This window comes from Engystomops pustulosus, chromosome 3, assembly GCF_040894005.1.
Source record: "Engystomops pustulosus chromosome 3, aEngPut4.maternal, whole genome shotgun sequence".
NCBI classification, from domain to species: Eukaryota; Metazoa; Chordata; class Amphibia; order Anura; family Leptodactylidae; genus Engystomops; species Engystomops pustulosus.
In genome coordinates, this window is record NC_092413.1 from 73,924,471 (window position 1) to 73,941,343 (window position 16,873).

At 40.4% G+C, this 16,873-nt stretch overlaps 1 protein-coding gene across 3 annotated transcripts in view; it reads left to right on the forward strand.

Annotated features, from left to right (window-relative positions):
• The window catches only part of CNKSR3 (CNKSR family member 3), a 55,847-nt gene that overhangs the window by 15,214 nt on the left and 23,760 nt on the right, over positions 1–16,873 (forward strand). For all 3 annotated transcript variants that reach the window (XM_072141093.1, XM_072141091.1, XM_072141094.1), the window contains exon 2: positions 12,792–12,955. Coding sequence is in view for 1 of the 3 variants with exons in the window: in XM_072141091.1 (XP_071997192.1) it covers positions 12,792–12,955 (164 nt within the window). In the remaining 2 variants the exon portion in view is untranslated. The remainder of the gene's footprint in view (positions 1–12,791; positions 12,956–16,873) is intronic.

Below are 16,873 nucleotides of genomic sequence, written 5' to 3' on the forward strand. Positions count from 1 at the left end.
TATTTAACTCACATGTTGTCCATTTCTTTTTGATCCTGCTGGAGATGGTTATACAGTATTTTATTAAACTGATTGGACTATATAAGACCTCACAGCTCAAAGTGTACGTTAGTGCATGTACATGAGAATCATGAGGTCTAAGGAACTGCCCAAGGTGCTCAGAGACAGAATTCTGGCACAGCACAGATCTGGCCATTGAGCATCTCTGGAGAGACTTGAAAACATCTGTCCACCAATGTTCACCATGCAACCTGACATAAATGGAGAGGATCTGCAAGGAGGAGGCAGAGGATCCCAAGATTCAGATGTAAAAAACTTGTATCATTCCCAAGACTCATGACTGTACTAGCTCAAAAGGTGGTTCTACTCAATACTGAGCAAAATGAGTCCGAATGCTTATGACCATGTGATATTTCAGCTTTTCTTGTTTAATAAATTAATAAAAATATCTGAGTTTTTTTTCTGTGAAGATGAGATGCAGAAAGTACATTAATGAGCAAAAAAAAAAAACTTTTTTTTATCTTGCCAATTGTCTGGAATGAAACAAAGAGTGAAAAATGTAAGGGGGTCTAAATACTTTCTGTACCCACTGCATAAGAAAACATTTTGCTGCTATCTGCTCTAGTAATTCTTCAGTGTTTGTATTGGAGCTCCACAGGTTTTGTATGCAGTCATTTATCACAATCTGAACGTCTTCTAAGCTTTTTGCTTAATTGAAACCTGAATGTTCTGCTTTTCCACATGCTGGGCAGTTGTCTACATGCAGTGTTTCTCACGGGTACCATAAAAATATAGGCTGTGACCTTTTTACTCCATAACTTCTTTCTCAATCACATGCTATCCTTCTATGAGGCTCAGAAGTCCTGCTGTAAATCTTTATCTTGCTTTATACCAGGCAGACAAGTCATCTGTTGTACAGGTGTGGGAGCTCCGATGTACTCTGGATGTTGTGGGCTTTAGGTAGATTGGATCATATTGTACTGAATATTTAGTATCTGAGGTACTTGTGCTCCTGCTAGTTTTATGTTAGAAGGATTTCCCAACAGACACTGCTGTATTCATAGCAGACTGCAGCCCAGAAGCTACTCGGACATTTACTAGCCCAACACATGGCAAACACAAATATAAGGGCAGGGTATGTTCAATGTATTCAGCAATTCCAACCTTGGCAGAAACCACCCAAAATGGCAGATTTCACCCACTTACTACCTGTGATAATGGTGGGGTTGTGGGTACTGGGAATTCTTGCAATGGTCATGTACATCAGATGGCTTGGGGCCAAATGTATGTTTTACTGACACCTATCTTGGCCAACTACTCCATCAGCAGGGGGAGATTTAATGTGTGTCTGGCTTTCCTGATCTTAATGGTAGATAATCGAGTTATGTGAGTCTGTAGTTTTTTTGAGGCTTTTGTCTAAAAAGTTGCACAAAAGTTTCAATTTTTCAAGCAACCGATTCCTATGCCTCATCTGGAATGGAGTTTGTTTGCCTAAAATTTTTTTACCGCAATTGCAGGAAAATGTTTAACATAAAACAGTGTAAAACTCTGGCACAGAGAACTTTGCCAATTGGGTGTAAAAGTCACAAGTTGTGGCGTAATTACACTAAAAAGTCACAAAAAAAGGGAGAAACATTTTGATAAATGACCCCAAAAGTGTCCTTGTCTTCAACAAAGAAAAGAGAGAAACTGTTTGGGGATATTTGGTGGATTTCAAGTTATCTACCAGCTAAATGCTAGTGTCTAAACTACTGTGATTTATAGTTTCATGGAAGTGGATAGGATTTCTCATACATGTGCTGCTTAAATATTTTGTTGCGCTGTGGATTGGACTGCAGAGTTTTCATTGTTACAAAGGATATCTGAGCATGCATGCACACTGCATTTACATTGATAATATTGACTTTTCAGTACTACGTTACATAAATGCAATGTTAACTGAATGTAAAAGCATTGTAAATGCAACTTGTGAACCCAGCCTGAGCTGGAGACTATGGAAAGGACCACATTGCATATGCATGTACTCCGAGGGTGCGTTCACATGTTCTTCAGATGCAGGTTTCATTGTCCAAACCAGGAGTGGAGTGAAAAGAGGAGGAGTAGGTTCTCTCAATGATATGTTCTCACCCATTATTCACCTGAGAGAGGCTGTCAGAGGGCGTTTGGACCCCCTGCAATTCGCCTATAAGAATAAAATAGGTGTAGATCATGCAGTACTGTTTCTGCTGCACAAAACTTATTGTGCTTTTAACACCATGGAGCCAATAGACTTGAGAGATTGGGGGACATTTACTATGGCGTTTACGCCAGTTTTGTGGCGCTTTCACCACATGTTCTGCTCTCCTACCTATTTATTAGCTGTCGGGGACAGAAAAAATGACTTTTTCCGTCTGCTCCGACTCTTCTCCGAAAAGGGGCGTGGCTTTGGCGGAGTGGAAACTCAGACACAGTTAATATGTGTCACAGCGATTTTTGGGCGCTGTAAACTGGCGGAAAGTAGACCAAAAGAAAACTGGTCTAGCAGGGACTGTTGGACACATTTCTGGTGCTCGGGACAGAAAATGGTCTCGAGGACAGAAATGTCTCTGCACAGCTCCACAATATTAAATGTGTATCTTCTTTCCGAGAGCAGGTCGGTAACAAAGCCAATGCAGACACCAACACTTTAAGTAAATGTCCCCCATAGAGTTTGTGCAGATAGAAAAGGTGTGATCCAATAGAGTTGGGGGGGGGGAGCACCAGAAGGCACTGTACTGCCCCATTGTTTTTCACCCTTTTTTACTTTGGATTTTAGACACTATTCAAGCTCTTGCACCTTCAAACATTTTCTGATGATTTAGTAATTGTTGGCTGTGTCCTTGACAACAATCACAAAGAATACAGGAAAACCATTGACAATTATGTGGAGTGGAAGAAACTGGTGCTTAACGTCGACCAAGGAGATGGTCAGTGATTTGAGGAGGAACAATACAGTCCCGGGACTGTTTGTGATAAACGGCAACCTGTTCCGAACAGGTGAATGAGGCGTGTTTATCTAGTTGCAGTGTTGGTGTCTTTTTCCATACCCTGGGCTACCTGGCCCCTGAATTTTGCTTCAATAACGGAAGATCTTACTGGTAAGAGGCCCCCTAACCTAAATACTGCATAGGAGGAGGAACAGTAGGATACAAAGGGTTAGAGGGATGGATACAGGGAGGGCTGGGCAGGCAGGGAATCCAAGGAGAATTTGTATACAACAACTATCCAATCGCCGGCAAGGTGCTTCGGGGGGTAGTCTAATACGGCGAGTATATCCCAAACTCTATATTTCACCTGGAAAAGTTGGGGGTCGTCTTATATGCCCAGTCGTCTTACATGCCATAATATATGGTAAATTGCCTTATTCTTCACTTCTCCAAAGTGCGTCTACCTATACGTTACCTGACCAAGTTTAGAGACAATAATAGGTTTGTGCATAAGCCGCTATTAATTAATAGAAATGACTGCCTTTCTTCCACCTTATAAACCTGCTGATTCACCATCATTTATTGATGTATGATAGAAGCTGTGGAGAACTGTATGAATGCCACTATTGTCATTGTTATGGAGTGAATTATACTGACTCGTATGAACTTGTTAGGGAGGACAGAATCGCTGCTGGTTGTCACTTGTCTGTCACTTGGAAGCAAATTAGTTTTAATGAATTTAAATAAATGCAAATAAGGAACACCTGTTGGCGTTGTCGCCAAATTCTGTCACATTTCAAATGGCAAATTTCCTGTATTGTCCACACTGCAGACAAAATGGTCTTGTGCAGTCAGACTGGTGCTACTCTGCTCATTCACTAGTGTCTAGTATTAGAAATCATACAGTGTGATTTTCTGGATATTTTTTAGATTCTACAATTAAAAAATCCATTCTTGGTAGGTGGGAAAACTTACAAAATCAGCCTGATTTTCCCCACTGTATGTTCTTCTAGCCATTGCTGTGTATGGGGAGTGTGGAGCTTAGTGCAACAGATGGTAAATGTGTAGCAGCTGATCTCCAGCCCTGCCCTCCTCTTCTAACCAGTATGTGTGAACTCAGCTAACTCGTAATCCTGGAACAATTCACGGGAAACAGTCACTTGTGAGAATAGATCAGTTCACATGCTCAGAGATTTACAGCAGCTTTAACAGGTCAGACACTTGTTAGCTGGTTAGAGGGGATTTGCACAATGCCATGTGAGGGGAGTTGGTTTCCCTTGATCTTAGACATTGTCATTATCCTGTGTTGAGCCTTATGTCATCCCAGGCAGTCCAGGACAGACCCCCTGTTCATAGAGATCTTCTTAATATAATACAGTAATATTAATTTGGTTGTATGTATTCCTGGTTGTATTAATTTGGTTGTATGTATGTCTCCCATGGAGCACCCTGTGCAGCTAGATGACGCCCTCATTGTGAATATGGCAACCTTAAAACAAAAAATATACAGCACAGGCAAAATAGAAAGGTTCTATTAGTATTAGTGAGAAGTGGGAATAAAAGTGCGTCAGAGGCCTTGGTGTGCAAACCAAGCTAAGATCCAGCTGTTTTCTCTGTAGGGACGTGAGCGATTATAGTACCTTTTATATGTTGCCAGTATATACAGGAAGCAATGTGTACACGCTGCTCAGAAAACTTTATGATTTCAATATTTGCAATGCAAAGGGATATCTCTTTGCAAAGGGTTAGCTCTTTTAAGGAAATTCTGAACTGTGCCATATGTTATTGTTAAGGCCAACTACACACAGATTATGGTATGTTGTGGAAAATCTGCAGAGCATTACACTTCCGCTGCTGTGGATTCTGGGAGTGGTAGTCAATCTTTGCTAACAATTTTACCTGTTTGCTGTCGCAGACCGAATGGCTGTGGATTGGGTTCTGTATGCGACTTCAGTATCTGGGCAGCATCTCACAGTGAAACTCCTCTGTGAGATATACCCTGATACTACAGCTGTCTACCTGTACACCTTGGCTTTATAGGCCTCATGCATCTTTATAGAGGACAAATAGGGGATGTAAATTGCAGTTTGCTGTAATCTGATAGCAGGTTGTATGGCAATAGTGCGGCCATAGCTGAGTACACAGTGGATAGTGGCGTCCTAATAGAACAACTGTTTAAACATGTCCTTTGTTTGCTTTCTGCCTCCAAATGTAGTGTAAATGTAATGAGCCGCATGGTGCCAGTTACCATTGTACACTGCAGTGACATTCACGTCTGCTCTATTATATACTCCTCTCCACTTAGGGGATTGTTACTCAACCAGTTTCTAATAGAAGAATAAGTAAAGTTGTTCTACACATAGAGGGGACTGTAATATGGTTTTAATAAATGTGTGAGATGCCACGTTACACGGCCCTGTGTTATTACTGTGAAGAATGGCAATGTAATGTGATACAGGGATGAATCACATCTTGAAAGGATCTCAGACAAGGATGAGGGATGAGATTTTACTGATACCAGAGAATTGTCATATTGAGTTCATATTGAAGGCTTTAGAGCGGTATTCCCATGAAGAAGATCTCCCTCTTCTATACAGAGAATTCCACATCTCCATCTATATAGTCATTTAAATGTATTTAGTTTATTTGTGAACCTTGTGGTAAAAGAACTCCATGACCTCCATTTCATTTAGGAGATCTGCTTATAGAATAGTGACTTTTAATAAGTAGTGCGAACTTTGGAAATCACATTGGACATTACTTGTCCAGATTTTGAAAGTACTTGGCTTACTGTTGTTTGTACATTGCAAAACATATTTCTGTTACCCACCATGTTTCTCGTGAAAATTAATTTTAATTTAAGATCATCACCTGACTGGCTGATGATAGTAATAATAACAATCTTTATTTATATATCTCCATCATATTCTGTAGCACTATACAAATCATAGGAGACGTATTAAATATTACATTAGGCTAAATTCACACAATGTGTGCCTGCTATACCGTAGGACGGCGGGCACACGTCAAAGAATTCACTATTAGTGGTAGTTGGAGAAAAAAATAAAGTTGTGCCGGTGTCCAAGTGATCAAATAGACTACACATTTTGTTTGTCATAAGAGATACCTGTGGATACACTGCAAAAACGTTTGCTTTGACGGATGTATTTACACCTCTTACATCTGCCACATTTATAAATGCCCCTAAACCTACATTTATCAAGCCACGTATTCTCTGCAGTGACAGGGGTCAAGTGGCTGTGGACCAAACGATCCCATAGATTGCGTCCTCTTCTGTATGTTAATGCTGGACGTGTTTGGAGCCTACTCTTGATGTCCACATCCATCCATAGAATATACCAGAAAACGGATGTTTCTAATTTCTGGGGCTTGATTATCAAAGTTAGCAATCAACCGTATATAGTACTATACGTCACTTCACGTTGTCTTGGGAGTAACAGGACCACTCTGTCACTAAATTTTGCAGTCATTTTTGCTAATTCAATCACCTCCATATGATAACCTCTATTGATTAATCTCTTTTCCAAATCCAGTGATTTCATATTGAAATCCTCCTTGGAGGAACAGTTTCTTCTCACTGTGTGATAGGCTTGCCTTAGAGATGGGTTTTAAGAGCATGCTCGAAACATTGGAGGTCAGTTATTAGTCTGATAGGCTGGCGAAGGGTATCGCAGAGAATTGCTGCAGCTCGGGAGAAGTCCTGGAGACGTGTAAGAGGTTTGAATTGAGGTAAAAAATAATGTAAGATGACTGGAAGAGCACGGGTTGGGCGATAGACTGAGATGAGAGAGGAGAGGTAGGGAGCATCATGGAGAGCTTTGTGGATGAGGATGATTATTTTTAAGTGTATACTCACTCTGTGTACTTGTGGAATCTATTGTAGTGAGCCTAGATTCACTGAACTGAACGGATAGTTGATTTCAGTTAAGCTATGCTAGGTTCAGTCCGGTAAATCCCACAAGTGCACCAAGTGAGTTTGTCGGTGGGCAATGGACTTTGGGCCCATGTATGCAGGTGAGATGAAGATAATTTCTGATAGTTGTGTAAGGCTGTCCAGCATATTAAAGATGATCCAAATGCTCATTTGTCGTAAACCGCATCTTTCATGCATACATGAAATCCCTCAAGCAGACTGCTTGGGCGAAAGGTTCTTCTGCTTAAAATATTACAAGTAGGAGCCAGATTTTAATGGCTTTCATGTTTCCGTCATTTCTTTAGACCAAAAAGCAGAGCTTGTAGGATTTTTCTAATAGGGTTTTTAACCGAATCTTCCCAGAAATATAAGTTAATACTTAATATGCTTTTGCCAACTAGTATTATAATTGGTAAAAGAAAATGTCAAAATTTGGCAAGGAATGTGAAAACTTCTGCCTTAACAATAACCTGACCACTGCTAAGAACCTTGTTTTTTGTGTAATGTTCCTGCAGACATGGAAAGTAAAAATAGTTGGCATCCGCTAACTGTAGAAATTCCATGGCTGTCCCAGCCATTTTATCCAAACACCAGCTTGATTCATGTCTTGTGCTTTTTACCAGTGGGTGAGGGGCTGTCACATTACTAACAAGCGGGGCATTGTGAGAAAACATTGCATAAAAAACAATGTTCAGTGCGATTATGAAGGCAGCTGCCTAGACTTGTCCAATAGTGCAGGTGTTCCTTTCTATCACATGGATTTGTTAAAATAGGGATGTTTTTACCAGGGTTGTGTTAGAACAAGACAAACCAGGTGTCAGCTGATCTCCAATCCTATATGATGTTACATAGGCTCTTGTATCTCCAGCTTCTACCTACCTTATTGACTGTACTATTTCCATGGCACAGCCTGATGTAAATAAAGCTAGAATATAAATTAATAAGAAGTAACCGGAAACAGTTTAATACATGTTGGGGAAACTTGTGAATTGCAAATATTTGAATTGTTTTACTTGTGTGACCAGAGTAGACAAGAGGTGCCATACTTTCCTTCTACATACACATAGAGATCTTCTACAGATATATTCTGATCTTTTGATAAATTCCCCGACCTCACATTTTAAAGGTGTGAGAACCCTTTTTGTGTTTTCCTTGCTTGCAGCCTCCGGTTGTGGCCCAGTTGAGTATTGTTAGATTGGAGTTGTGAGTATTTTACCTATTCTTACCTATCGTATCGGGAAGAGTTATGACACTTAGTGCATCTAGTGCAGGAAAAGTTTCAGAGCTACTAGTGACAAGTTATCCCATTTTCTCTCTATTTTTGTCATTTCTGATATTTTCCAAATAGATGATGTTGTGTGAAAACTTAAAGTAAATTTATATTTATATTTTATTTTCCACATAAAGACTAAACCACAAAATCCTATTTTAACCATTTTTTTTTTAGTTTGCGTGTTATTTATTTGTAAGTTTATGAGTGATGCTTTGAGTGGAGCACATTTCAGTATTGTATTAACGGAAAAAATATTCTTTTCATGTGCATCCAACAAACCACAGTCTCCTGCCACAAATTATTCTTGTATGTGGAGAGGCACATGTTGGCATTGTGGGTTTACTCTGCAGACATGTGCTAATTTCAAGGCCGCCTAAACCAAGAGAAGAGAATGCTGGTGACATCACATGTGGACACCGAGTCCTTTAAAGAACTGTTTTCAGTTTTTGATAGTCCTCCAATCCATGTGAATAACTTGACTTTACATTTTTGCTAAATACTGTTAAGCCCCCACATCAGATGCATGTCATTCCAATCTGCGAATATCATTAGGTTACCCCTGTCCATACACTATGGAGGCATGCTGTGACTTCATGGGGTAGAATTTGCAAATGTTAGTTGGTAAAGGACCTTTGATGACATCACCCTTGTCACATGACATGAAGTGCTGAATGGTAAGAAGGGGAGGCGTTGCTGGATATGTCCCCTCTGACTCCTGCTAGATCTGACTGTGTGCCTGCTAAGATAACAACGTTGATTTATGGGGATTTGAGGGAATTAATTTTTAGTTAAAAGAAGGGTGGCATTTAGTTAATAGGACCTGTCACTAGCTGTATTTGTGAAAAATGTGGTGACAGCTTCCCTTCAAAATGATTCCCTTTAAGGGTAATTACAAAAACAGCAGAATGCCTGCAAAATTTACACAGTGGTAGTTCCACATCCATTGTACACCAGCAAGAAATGCCGTCTGCTTTGGTGGGTTTTCAGTGGTAAAACTCCTCTGCATTGCAAAGAGTGAACTCTACGTCCAGATTCTCCAGCTAATCGTGTGACTGTCTATTTCTAGAGGTGGGAGTTGGGATTCTAGCATAAGTATACTGAAATTTGTAGGGTATTACATGTTATTATAACATTCTGCTAATGAATATCTCAAATGAAGAATAGTGTTACTATACTGATCATAATGATTTCCAAAAGAATAACCTCTATACAGAACTCACTTTTTGAATATGGGTTCAGTCTGATAGGATTCTTCTCGCTTCCTCCTCTTTGTTGGGAAAACAGACATGTTCCTGCAAGTAAAGGGTTTGTGCTTAAGCCCTAAGGGGAAGATGAGGTGTGTCTTGTAAGGAATTTACCTTTTAAAACGCACATTATCTGACTTTTCTTTTATAGTTTATGTCATAGTAACTACAAGTTTCCGTTTATAGCATTAAAAATGAATTAATGAATAGAATGCCAATTGTTGTAGATGTAACTCCAATGAACCACTAGGGTCCCTGAACTGCCTCTCTCCATGTGACCAGCCTCATTTACATAATAAAGAAAAGATGATTTGATAATGATTACTGTATGAATTGACTAGATAAAGGCTGGGATGGATCCTTGTGAGCTGCTCCAACAGGTAGAGGGGACAGGACTAGTGACAGAGACCTGATGACAGGTGTCCTTTAAGGACCTTTGATGATGTCATTCTGATCACATGACATTAGGCCACACCCCCTCGACTTGCTACAAAGATGCATAGATACCAGGCAAGATTATAACTCTGATTTTATGGGGAGCTGAGGGAAACTATTTTTAGCTAAAAGCAGGGAGTCAGATAGTTACTAGAGCTCTATAGGAACCTGCCACTACCTGTATTTGTGAAAAACGTAGTGACGGGTTCCCTTTAAGCAGGTGCTTAGATGGGGAATCACAATGGTTACAACTGATGTGACAACTCCCTGTTTAGGCAGGAGGAATAGTCAGATAACACAAAGTGAGAAGACATGATGCAACAAATACCTTTTCCATCCACCAGTAGCCATTTCATGTACATAGTTTTGGGGAAATAGAGGCCTTATCTGCAACAAGAGCAGGTGGGAATTTTGAGGTGGCAGTGGATGTAGTTCTGGGCTATATGGTGTAACTGTAGGCTTCTCACTACTTTGTATATATCGTGTTCCTTAGGTGTAATGTTGGACAGATATGATGGTAATAAATTGCACATTCTCCTCGGAACACTTTGGGAAACAAAATGTGTTTTGTTTGCATGGTAATGAATTAGAAGGTAAACGTTCTGCTGGCCTTGGAATTCAAGCTTCAGGGCAACCTAAAACCACAGCTGTACAAGCATCCTTCCCCAAAAGCCTTGAACTAAAATTGCTCTGGCTTGTAATTCCAATGGTGGGCAACATTCTTCACGTCTGTTCTGTATCTCGGTGTATGAATGGGTTTTTTTTGGTTTACACTCACACTGATCCATGTCTATACAGCACTGAGGAATATATAAGTGCTAGATGAGGGCCCTTTTCCCAAGGGCCTAAGATGAGCCTTAAAACATGTTCGCCAACCTTATGTTTGCCATATATGCTGGGCATATACAGTTTGGAATTTTGGGCTGAAGTTACTGTCAGTATCAAAGTTATATGTTAGTAAATCTGTCTGTGTTCATGTTCAGTGGGCGGCCTGTAAAGATGAATCATGAGTTCCTCGGTACCTACTGTACGTAACGGGAAAATGTATTTTGTGTCAAAACTATACAAAAAGACAATCTTACTAAGGGACCACTCCCATGTTTTGTTAACATTTTGCAGTGCCTTGTCCACACCTGACCACGTCCCTTTCCTCTTAGACTACACCCTCTCTGACAATAGCACATAGGAGTTACAGAACTTAAAAGAAAATATCCTTACCCTGTATTGAATGAAGAAGTGATATGCGGCAGCTCAGTGGAGCGTTTCCCAATCTTTATCCACCTTCCTGGCTCTACTTGGAATAATAGATCAGACAAGTGGCACTGTAACACTTGCTATACTTAGGAAGGTCATACAAGTATTTTCACATAAGCTACTGAAAGCACAGTGATAAGGCCTATCTAGCAATGCCAAGTCCATTGAATATAATCCGGGTACCAGATAGCTAAATAGCTCTATGGAAACACTATCCTAGCTGTAGAAACCAGATAGGTTGTATTTTATACTGACCTAGAGGCCTTCAAGATTTAGGGCACTTTGCTATTAAAAACAATTACCGTCCTGTAAGCCGTCCTCATTACAGATGTGCATTTTACATGGTAAGCTCTAGTTGGTAGAAATGATGAGCCTTTTTTCAGTTTATACTTTCTTCTCCATAAATACTGTAAAGATATTTTGTACAAGTACAAACTGATCCATAAAACACAAAGGTGAATGACCTCTGACCTCAAGCTGTACTATCCATTTGCATTTCTGTTGCACTAGCATCCTCTTACAGATGGCCATTTTGGACTGCTGGCCAATTGGTCAGATATTACAACATGTGTGGCCCCTTTTGTGTCACTTATCCTTGTTTGTAGAGAACAGCCATGCATTCCCAAGAGGTTTAATGCCTGCTGTGCTGGAATTCATGGACAGACACATACATTCTACAAAAAAAAACGCCAAACTTCAAACACATTGTGCAAAAACAAGGAGACTGTACTGGAGAAAGACCCTTCCGGGTGACACTGACATAGCAAAGCACATTTATCAGAGGTGCACAGATTTCATTTATGTAATTTCATTTCCCCAACCTATTAAAATTCATGTCATACAATTATGGCTAAAATGCAATGGCAATATGAATCATAATGGCTGGATGTATTCCAACATTCACAAACAGCCCACATTAGACAGGAAGTCACACTACAAATTCCATGAGGTTAGGGACAGATTTCTTGTTCTATAGATAGAAAGGTCATTTATGATGTATCATATATGCCAGCGTCTGCCCAGATGACTGACACCGACACACTGCCTTCTTCTGGGGGTGGTGTCATCAAGGCAGGTGACAGATTAAAAAGGAGAATGCAGCCAATAGCTAGAGTGCAAACCCAACTATGGTTAATGAATATGGTCATGTGATCCCATCATATGACTATTACGCCACACTGGGCTCTCATGAATTGCGGACAGGCCAAGAATAGGATGAAGAATAGGGTGAAATTATTATTTTGTTTTGGGTTGTCTTCACACTTTTCATGTAAGGGTTTAGTTACCTTACCTACAGAAAAGCTGGGCCTTAATGATAGAACAAGTCCATATTGTTCCCATCTGTCCTCCCATTATCTTCAATGACCTCTGCCCCTCTAAGTGTTGTAGTTCTTTGGGCATATAATAAGATGCCTGTTATAAAAAGATAGATATGCTTTAACCCTTAAATAACAACTATTTAATGACATTTTCCCCTAATGTCACACATTTTCTTCATTGAAACCCTGGTTTATTTCCAGATATGTCCATTTTATTAAATCTTTCTGTAAGCTTTTATTTTTCAGAGATGCTTTTTTTTATTGGCCACAATAATCAATTCATCCAGTTTTACTTTTTTATAGAATTTTTCATGCTTTGCATAGTTGACCCTTGAAACTATACAAAAAATCTCATATAACCTTTATACCCTTGCCTTTTTTCCTTAGGACTTGATGACTCTTTGCAGCTGTATGTACCCAGTGTAGAAAGGGAGAAGATTAATGGTGAACAGCTCCTAAAGATATCTCATCAGGATCTGGAGGAACTTGGAGTAACACGAATTGGCCATCAGGAACTTGTTCTTGAGGCTGTTGATCTTCTCTGTGCCTTGGTGAGTAGCTAAATGCTGTACACTGTTGACCCTTGCATGTCTGTATTTAATCTGCCTCTGGGTCTTTGTCATCACTAGAACACTTGTGGGCTGGAGACAAACACAGAGTTATCAATGATGGATGATAAATCTATTAGTTAACTAAGTTTGTCAGAGAAAAACACGCCAGATTTGAGCGCAACACAGGCCAAGCCCCCTTGGATTGGCCCTTTATTTATCAGTTGCAAAAACTGTCTAAAACAGTTAGACTATATTCACACTGCTGTTGCCCGCCCGTACCGTACCGTAGCGGGCAACGGCAGTGTACGGGGAGAGGAGGAGGAGGTGAGCGCAGCTCACCCCCGCCCCTCTCCATAGCAACCTATGGCGCACAGCCCCGTATTACGGGAAAAGATAGGACAGGTCCTATCTTTTTCCCGGGTACGGAACGGTACGGTGCCGCACGTGTGCCGCCGTGCGCCCATAGGAGTGTATGGAGGACGTATATCGGCCGTATATACGTCCTCCATACGTTCGTGTGAATGTAGCCTTAGTGTTGTAGTGTGTGGTGCAGAATTATTTTGTAAAGAAATGAATAATTATTACCCAGAGAGTTTTATTGCCTTTTTTATTTAGATTTTTTTGAGCCATTACCAGAAAGGTATTTAGCAAGAAGGAGCAGTTAACATAATGTAAGCCCCTTCCTTATTGTAAAGATGTATACATAATATGAGTCCTTCCTTTATATTTCCAATTCTTTGTTAGCTCACTCCTGACTGAACTTTCTGCAAAATCTGCATTAAAAAAGCAACAAAAACCCCATTGTGTCCTCAGCCTTAGGCCGCATTTACATTGCATTTAGAAACGCAATGCATATGTATGTGGACTGGTCTCGGCTTGATTGCATGTGTGTTCCGAAAAAAACCTGTGCTATATAAATCAACAGATCTGCAGTTTGCAGTCGATTGGGGCTTATCTAATAAGGGTCCTGTGGCCGCATTTTCGTCAGGCTTCCCGACTTTTTGGGGATCACACACAATCGGATTTTGGCCTTTCGGCGCCAGCTTCCATGCGGCAGAAATCGTGGGGTGGGCAATCGGACGATCCGCCGGATTCAGACTAAGCACGGGATTTAACATTTAAATTTGTGTCGCATCCAATACACTTACATACATCGGGAGGAAGATGGTGAACTCCGGCGGACCTGATCGGGTAGCGACACAAGCAGGAAATCGGGTACACAATCTTCTTGATTCACGGCAGAAGTGCATTCCGGCAAAAATTCCAGATCGGGGATTGTGCAGGACCGGATAAGTAAATGCCCCCATGTCAATGGTATGTTCAGTCAGCTCCCAACGATGACAGTAGAAGACTGCTGGAGGCCTTAGCAAGACCTGCTTCATAATTTGTGGCTCAGGCAAGCGCCTCATACACGCACTGTTTATAGGTGTACATATTAATGACCCTGTCCCTGTACCCTTTGAATCAAAGTCCAGCAGGTAATAAACAATGTTTTTTAAAATCAGCTTTGAGTTAAAATTCTTAAAATCGGCCCACATGCACCCTCTGTTCTACCTCGAGCAGTCTGACACTCCTGTTTAGCGCTTGCGGCTTTTGGAGTAAGGCACCAAAAAGAATCAGTTCAGTGTTTTACCAGTGATCACTACACAAACAAAATGATGTGCCACTGGGAGGAAGCTTAGAAAGTGGCTGAAACAGAGTGTACAGATGTAGTTTAATAATCTTACCAAAAAACTGCTTAAATCCATCATATTATGGCCTTCATTACCCCTTTAAGGAATTATTGTCGGGTAATGATGTTCTCAGATGTAGACCGCTCTAATTTAAGTTCAAGGTGATTATGACCGCCAATATTTCCCACCTGGATTCAGCATAACATATTTTGTATTTTCCTGTGTGTTTAGAGTTGACCAGATGAAGAATTCATCAAATGCCTCGCAAATAGTTTCTCTTTAATATCTTGCTGTGAACTTCCCCATGCCTGAAAATATTCTCTAGATAAGTTCAAAAAGTGACTAGGAGACACACCCAAACATGAAAGAATTTTCTTTGTTAATAACAATAATAATCACTTGTGAAATCACTTTGTGAAGCTTCCTGTCCACTTACATTGTTTTACTTGAACAGAACCAGCGGAAGTTACTTTTAGATTAATTATATGTTTGTATTAAGTGCCTTAGATCAATATCTACATTTTAAGAACATATTACAATATATTCCCAATAGTCTCAGGATGACTCTAGATCTGTATCCTTTGTCCCATATATGTTTTATTTTCCTGAATAATAAGTTATAATAATTGAATTTACGTGCTCCAGATTAAGACTTGTGCACTTGAGTAGACGTGTGCGGTGAGCCGTAATCTGCCTGGCTGGATAAGGAGGGGGTGAGCCCCTCCCCTTTTCATAATGAGTTGGGCGGCCACAACGCAAAGCCGGGCAGGAATGAGGCCTTCCCTATCCTTTGCGGTGCAGTCGCCTGGCTGCCCATTCACAATGCACGTCTATGGCAGCCGTGAGCTAGCCGACACCAGACACCATTTGCAGATCTGATCATGGAGCTTTATGCTGTGAATTTCTAGCTACAAATTGATTGCCGGGTATAGAAAAATATGTGTTTTCAGCGTTCCCTTTAGATGTAGAGTAAAAAACTGCTAAAATGGAAGGCATATTGTTTCATCAACTACAATGTACCACTTGTTCTGTGGATTTGTCAAAAATTTTCACAGCAAATTTCATTGCTGCTAAATCTTGTATTGTATAGGAGGTTAATGCTTCATATCAGTTTCACATAACTGGTTGGTTTGCTTTTGGGCTGTGCGTTAAAAGACAATGCCCAGGGCAGACCGTACATACAACATACATTACACTTGTTCTGTGTTTTTGTTAACACCATGTATTTTCTTATGGTGATATCTAAACTATATGTGTTGTTGTATTACTGCTCTATTTTTTCTTAATTCTTTCACATTAATAGTATGAATCATATTACCAGACACAGGGACAAAGTTCTAACAATTCCATTCCCATTACTAGAACACATTCCCATCTTCTTGTCACATTTTTTTTTATTCTCTGCCTAGTTTGTCTTAAAATGCAAACACCTTCTATGATGCTGAATATGAGACAGCATTTCTCTTTATTGTATAACTATAAGACTGTGTTCACATTTAGGCCTCTTTCACATGGCCACTGGGGGACGTATGTAAAGCAGAGGTATATACGTTGCATATATGTCCCCCATAGGCCGGCAATGGGCGCACCGCGCCATGCAAAGCCATGCGGTGCAAAAGATAGGACATGTATATGTTTCTGTATGGAGAGGGGCGGGGGTGAGCAGCGCTCACCATGCTACCTTGCTCTATGTTTGGGATCATTGTCTTGTTTGAAGATAAATCTCTGTCCCAATCTTAGTTCTTTTTCAGACTCCAACAGGTTTTCTTCCAGTATTTGGTCCTGTATTTCGCCCATCCATCTTTCCATAAATTTAAAACATCTTCCCTGTCCCTGCTGAAGAAAGCGTGCCCAAACCATGATACTGCCACCACACTGTGTGTGACAGTGGGGATGGTGTTTTCAGGATGATGGCCAAAAAGTTAAATATTGGTTTCATCTGTGCAGAGCACCTTGTTCCGCATATTTGGTGCGTCTCTCAGGTGGCTTGTAGAAAACTTGTATGGATATCTTTGAGAAATGGCTTTCTTTTTGCCACTCTTCCATAAAGTCCAGATTTGTGCGGCGTACGACTGATTGTGATCATGGGCCTCTCATTTCTGATCAGACTTCTCCTTATATGAGATGAAAGTTTAGATGGACGGTCAGGTTTTGTTAGATTTGCAGTGGTCTGATACTCCTTCCATTTCAATATGATCACTTGCACACGGCTCCTTCGGATGTTTAAAGTTTGTGAAATCCTTTT